Source organism: Schistocerca nitens, chromosome 1 (genome assembly GCF_023898315.1).
Source record: "Schistocerca nitens isolate TAMUIC-IGC-003100 chromosome 1, iqSchNite1.1, whole genome shotgun sequence".
In the NCBI taxonomy this organism is placed as follows: domain Eukaryota; kingdom Metazoa; phylum Arthropoda; class Insecta; order Orthoptera; family Acrididae; genus Schistocerca; species Schistocerca nitens.
Genome location: NC_064614.1, coordinates 528,768,942 through 528,774,941, shown reverse-complemented (window position 1 = coordinate 528,774,941; position 6,000 = coordinate 528,768,942). Strand labels below are relative to the sequence as shown.

At 36.9% G+C, this 6,000-nt stretch overlaps 1 protein-coding gene across 1 annotated transcript in view; it reads left to right on the top strand.

The window, feature by feature from the left end:
• The first annotated feature begins 1,053 nt into the window (after positions 1–1,053).
• LOC126253495 (nuclear pore complex protein Nup153) overlaps positions 1,054–6,000 on the top strand; it is a 129,281-nt gene continuing 124,334 nt past the window's right edge. Inside the window, exons 1-2 of the mRNA XM_049954877.1 lie at positions 1,054–1,235; positions 1,689–1,917. Coding sequence (XP_049810834.1) covers positions 1,167–1,235; positions 1,689–1,917 — 298 coding nt within the window. The 5' untranslated portion in view covers positions 1,054–1,166. The remainder of the gene's footprint in view (positions 1,236–1,688; positions 1,918–6,000) is intronic.

Genomic DNA, 6,000 nt, shown 5'->3' with positions numbered 1-6,000 from the left:
AAAAAAATATATATTGTGTAATAAAAGCTTATGTTAAACTGAGACATTCCACATTAATAAGAAAAGTCGCGTTTAAGGTCTATGGAAGAAGTGTTAATGTAATGTAATGTAATAGCTGTTTTCATTTTACCAACGTAAACAGTTATGAGCAAAACACAGTTTAATCCCAGTTTATTTTAACAGCGATAAAATTAACGTACATTAACTTCAAGCAGGCGCGCCTATGTATAAATTGCGCCAACCGCAAATATCCTTGTCTTGTACCATTCCACTGTTGTTTTCAATTGCGAGCCCATAGCTGTTCCTTCATTATTGCTTCAGCTAAAATCGTGGTAAGTTGTGTTTTTATAGGCCTAAGTGGGCATCAATAGTATAAAACAAATAACGAGCTACATGAGAAAAAAATTAAGAACTGCCCAAGAAAATGACCTATATTACCAGGCACCAGCATAGTCGCACAACAAGGTACTTGTGTAGGAGAGACAAGGCAATCGAATAAGCGGGCGGCTGGGATCTGATGGAACTGTGCTGTTTAATGCTTCGAATGGGACATTGGCTTTTAGAATGTTCAACTTGATTCCCCACTTCACAACTAACTAGCTATTTTTACGGTCAGAAGATCCTATGCCTGTAAATTGAAGCCAAGTTCCTCAACTGCATTTGAATTCCGGTCCAGGTAGCTGATGTCTACAATTACTGTTTTTGAAGAGTGATATGCTTGTTCACAATACGATTTCGTTATTTATAGGCAGCCAAGATGTTAAAGCGCGATGAGTGAACGTTTACAAAAATTGCGTTTGCGTAAAGTAACTAGCTTAGCTGATTTTTTTTAATTTGTGTATTTCGATGGAATATACTGAGGTATTTCATCACAAAGAGAAGCGCGTTACTCTTCATAAAACTCATTCAATTTTGCCGTTAGTGTTCATGTCTTCATTTTCTTCTCCACTAAAAAAATTTGAAATAAAGAAGGCGATGATAGTTGTTGATTGTCATTTGTTCGTCAATTGCATTCTAATTCCATGGAGTATCACGTGTAAAGACCAACCAACGGCTAGTTACGCAGGTGCCGCCATATTCATTGTCGTTGTTGGGTTAGTTGACAGGAAATTCGATGGTATGAAGTAATAAGTAGAGTAAATGTTTTTGTTTTCAAGAAACAAAGTATGGCGAAAGGAGGCAATAGCGCAAGGAGCAAGAAGTCACATTCTTCCAAGCCGTATGATGTATCTAACGTAAGTACATACTTGTTACTGGAGTTCGCGCCTAATGCTGAAATAGGAATGTGTACGACATGGAATATTCAGGAATTTATATTCAGGGGGAAACAGCGCAGGATAGTGAATAACTACATGATTTCGTACGTCTCCGAGCTAAATGTGGGAGTAACTAGTGTGTCTATTTCTTTGTTGTGTAAGCATACAACAACAGTATGGTGTTCAGCGCTTGAGGCAATACTTGGTGCGATTTTGTTATGCAACATGCTGTTATGAACTGGTACCAGTGCGTCGTTTGAATATAGATTGGTGTTATTCGCTTAAGTTCAGTCTCCGGTTTAGGATTATACCGTAATAAGTAGCTACTGTGTTAATTATTTAAATTTGTGAATGAATGTCCAGTGTTTATAATTGGTAGTGCTAGCTGTGTACTCTATCAAAAACCCATTAATATGTTTTTCATCATTTCAGTCTTTTGTGAGAAAAGTAGCATCACGTGTTACAAGCTTCATTCCCCAGTCTTCTTGGTTAAGTAAGTGGTTTGTTTCATCAAATGAAGATGATAAAGCAAACTCGGATGATCAAGACTCTGACACAGAGACAGTTAGTGAATACCGTTCAAGTAAACGACCGAAAATCGATCTCCAGCGATCATTCCCAGTTAACAGCTTCAGAGTTGCACCACCATCTGATAATGAAGGTATGTTTCCCAATCACTGTTTATTATGTGCGTGTTAGCTGCCTTGTTTACTTTTCTGCTTTGTGAGTGTGTGTGTGTGTGTGTGACATACCTTTATACGATTGGTAGGTTAATGTGTAATTGAAATTGTTGAACAACTGGTGCATATGAATGTAACTATTCCTGAGAGTAGCTGTAGGATATCACTTATTGTACCCTGTGGTAGTAATAAATACAAACATGTGTGTTATGAGCCAATGAAACAGCAAATCTTGGAGAAAGTGTTATTCACCTACTGGCATTTTATCATGCCAACAATTGACAAGTTGTATGTCTTTGGTTTGATGTGCACACCTTTTAACTTACAAGACTTTTTTGCCGTGTTCGTGTGTTTCTGTTATTGCTCTTTGGTTTTCATGAACTGTCAAATCCCTTTGTTCGATTAAGATTGCAACTGTGTCAGGATTTGTCATGCGTCTTAAATTTCTTTTTTAACATAGAAGGGCTTTTTATAATTACTTTTTATAAATATGGATTAATGTATTAACACATACCGAGATAAATATCACATGGTTGTCTAAGAGCTGAGAGTGCCAACGTTTTCATTGTAACTGTTTTCTTTTAATGTTATGTAACAAATGAATCGGTTAGGAAGATAATTGCATCACGTGGAAGAAGTGGTCACGGCTTTTGTTATGGTACAGTTGTGTAATAGATTGTGGTAATAACGTGCTTTTTAAGAACGTCGGTAAAATTAAGAGCTTATAAGTTAATTTAATTATAATTTGTTCAGATTGGTTCGCTCACTAGTGTGTTATACATATTCATCAAATATTACAAAAAACTGAATCCTGGGTTGCTGAAGAGCTATGCAGTAATCATAAGGAAAAAGTGCAAGGCGTTATGGGATCAACTAAATCTACCGATACTGGATGACGGCTTCTTCCCACAACATAATGACGATGTGATATCGTGCGTGCCCCAACAGAAAGAGAACACAACACTGACAATACTCTTTTCGTCTGTATTATTTTTTATTATGTAGTTCGTGGTGGCACACTAATTTCTAATATAGACCGATGTCTAGGTTAGGATGGGTAGTGTAAGTTGAGAGTTGATGACGCGGTATCGGACACTTCAGTTAAACCGCTTTATGAGCCACTGTTGCTGCGTGTTGTCAAGTGAGGTTTGCAGTGGAAGTTTGATTGCGGTGTGTTAAAGGATTTACCAGCATAAGAAGCTTTCTGTTCCAAACGTGATATTAACTCCATATTTTTTCTCTCGTATTTTGATGTGTCGCGTGGTTTAAGGCGTCACGGTCTTGCATATGGCAGTGGAAGTCCCTCTACATTAAAAGATCATTGACGATTGGGGGTGGAGGAGGAAAAAATGCCACTGGAATATGGATGCTAAACACCTCTCTCAAGAGTATCTGCCTAGTATCCTGTCAGCCATTGTGTACTCTGTTTTGACTTTCAATTTTAAAATATTATGAAATGACTAGCTGAGTACCCAGTGTTGCCCAGGTATATGTTTATATTCCAAACCTATAAAATCAATCTGATCCTCCCCCCCCCCCTCCCCCACTCCTGTCCATCCTCTTTTCCCCCTCATCTCTCTCCACATTAACACCCCCACCTCAAGAGGAGGTTGCTGGTTCTCGCCCCTACAGAATTTCATTCCAGATAGTGAGTAATACATATACCAAATTTGGTCAAAATCACTTCAGATTTTAGGAGCTTTTCACACACAGCTTTGCCCATGTATGCATGCCACATAAGTTTCATACATATTTCACAGCTATCTTCAGTGAATTTCATCCTGCCGTTTCATTTGTGTGTTACTCAGTGTCCATGGTGCCGTATCTTATGAACTACATGCTTGAGCAGGAGCATCCAGTGATTTATGTAGATACTGACTGGGAAATGTGTTGCTAGTAGAGTTAGTAATTTAGTAAAAGGTCATGTCTGATACAGCAATTTTACTGCATGACCAGGAAAAAGTAATAAGCAATAAACTTTAGTCTTTTCGTCGTATTGTGGTAGTGTCAGTGAGAAGGTGTCTCATACATGTTTGATATTATGTGTGAAGTTTGTTAAAGTCACAAAGTACTCTGTCTCAAATACTGGATGAGTAGAGGCTGGCTATTTCCATGTTGTGAGCCACACTTATTTTTCAGCCCCATGCCATTGAGAGGTAGGTTGTTGTTAACCCCACAATAGTTCTTTCCAGACAGCAAGTGATGTGTGTACCAAGTTTGGTGGAAATGGATCCAGTGGTTTTGGTTGGCTGAGGTGTTGAGTATGTAAGAGGCAGTCAAATGAAAACTGTCATAATACACAATCTGTTCGACAGGTGGCCCCACAGTTGTTTCATTATGATACTGTCATTGCTGCGGTAGGGCAATGGCATCGTGCCACATAACAGATGGGTCAATCCAAGTAAAGTCATTCCATTTTTAAGTTGGTTGCTTGACCATTTTAAAATCTCTCTCTCTTTAATTGTCCTATAATTGAGAAGTTAAAAACGCTTTTTAAAAAGATTTTACCTCGCTATATGGGGGCCATTTTTATTTTTAAGTGCACGATGGTTTTTCAATTTTGAGATATGTGTGTTAATTTGAATATTTCTGCACTGGGTTTAGCAACAGCATTGCAATTGACATGTTTGTCTTTAGAAAAGTCTGCTTTACAACATTGTTTAATACCCAAAATACCAGTCTGCTTCACAACATTGTTTAATACCCAAAATACCTTGAATTCAAAAATAACTGGTGAAAATTATCTCCAAAGTTTGGTTTTGAAAATTTAGAAAATCCACTTTTTAAACTCAAAAATAACTCATTATTTCTTAGAGTGTATTTTGTTTTTGTTTCACAAACTACTGGCCTTATATAGAGTAAGAACAATGACAAATGTTTCCTTAATTTTCTATAAATTTTTGAAATTTGAAAAACTTTATTTTTTGTAAAGTTTGGGGCTAGTGAGCTCTGGTGGGTCTGAATATAAAAATTTGAGTTTTGTACATTTTGTACACCTATAAGATAGCAGAGTACTGTAAAAAAATTCAACATTGTTATTTGACTGTGAACAAATATAGGCCTATGAATTTTTGAAAATGAGGAAATAGTTCAAGTTACAATTGATCTTATGACTGTTGCCTAATTCATGCATGATATTGGCTAGATGTAATCAGTTATTACTGAAGTTAAGGTACTGAATTAAATGAAAATACTAGAAAAGTTACTGAACTAAACATTTATATTGTCTTGACAAATTTAAAATAAATATTTTCAATTAACATACTTAAGGGATGTGGTGCTTCCTAATCCTAGTGGTGATTGTTAAGAACACATTTCTTCAGGCAGCTTTTGTGATATAGAATAAGACATCCCAGTTGCTGTTGTAAGTTCAAGCACTGAAAGTTTTCTTAATAAATTTTTCTTTGGTATCCAAACTTTGTCACTAGTAGATTTCTTGAATGAAACATGTCACTAGTAGATTTCTTTAATGAAACATTCTGGGGCAAGCAGGATGGTAAAAATGCACAAAAACATAATTGTTTTCCAAACTTATTATTTTAACCTATGCAGCCACCATTGTCCATCATACACCCATGCCACTGTCATTCAGTGTTACACAATGGCCCTAGTAAATTTCTGTTTCTGGTAGTTCATTAAATTTTGGGCATGCAGCCGCACAAATAAAATTTCAGCTGCGTATCGTCCAGCCATCCTCAGAGTGAGTCACAAGACTGACGACAAGATGCCAAGTGCGGCCTTTCTGGTATTACATAGTATCTAATTGCTTCCTTTAGTGCCAGGGAATTCGTGGAGTTGCCTTGTTCCATTTATTGCTATACAGTTTTCAAATCTAGTTTGCAGTGTTGTTTTGAGATAATGAACTACCCCTTCTTTCTTAATGAAAAAATAGGTGATACTTTTAATATCCTTGCCAAGCGGCATACATATCCTCTATTGTAAGAATTTGGTCTGTGGTCATTCTTTGTTGACTGGCTATACTCATGTCACACTTTGTTGTATCCCCTACGCCATTGCATGCATTTTTACCATGGCAGGAGGCAAAAAATGCCATTTGGCCTCCA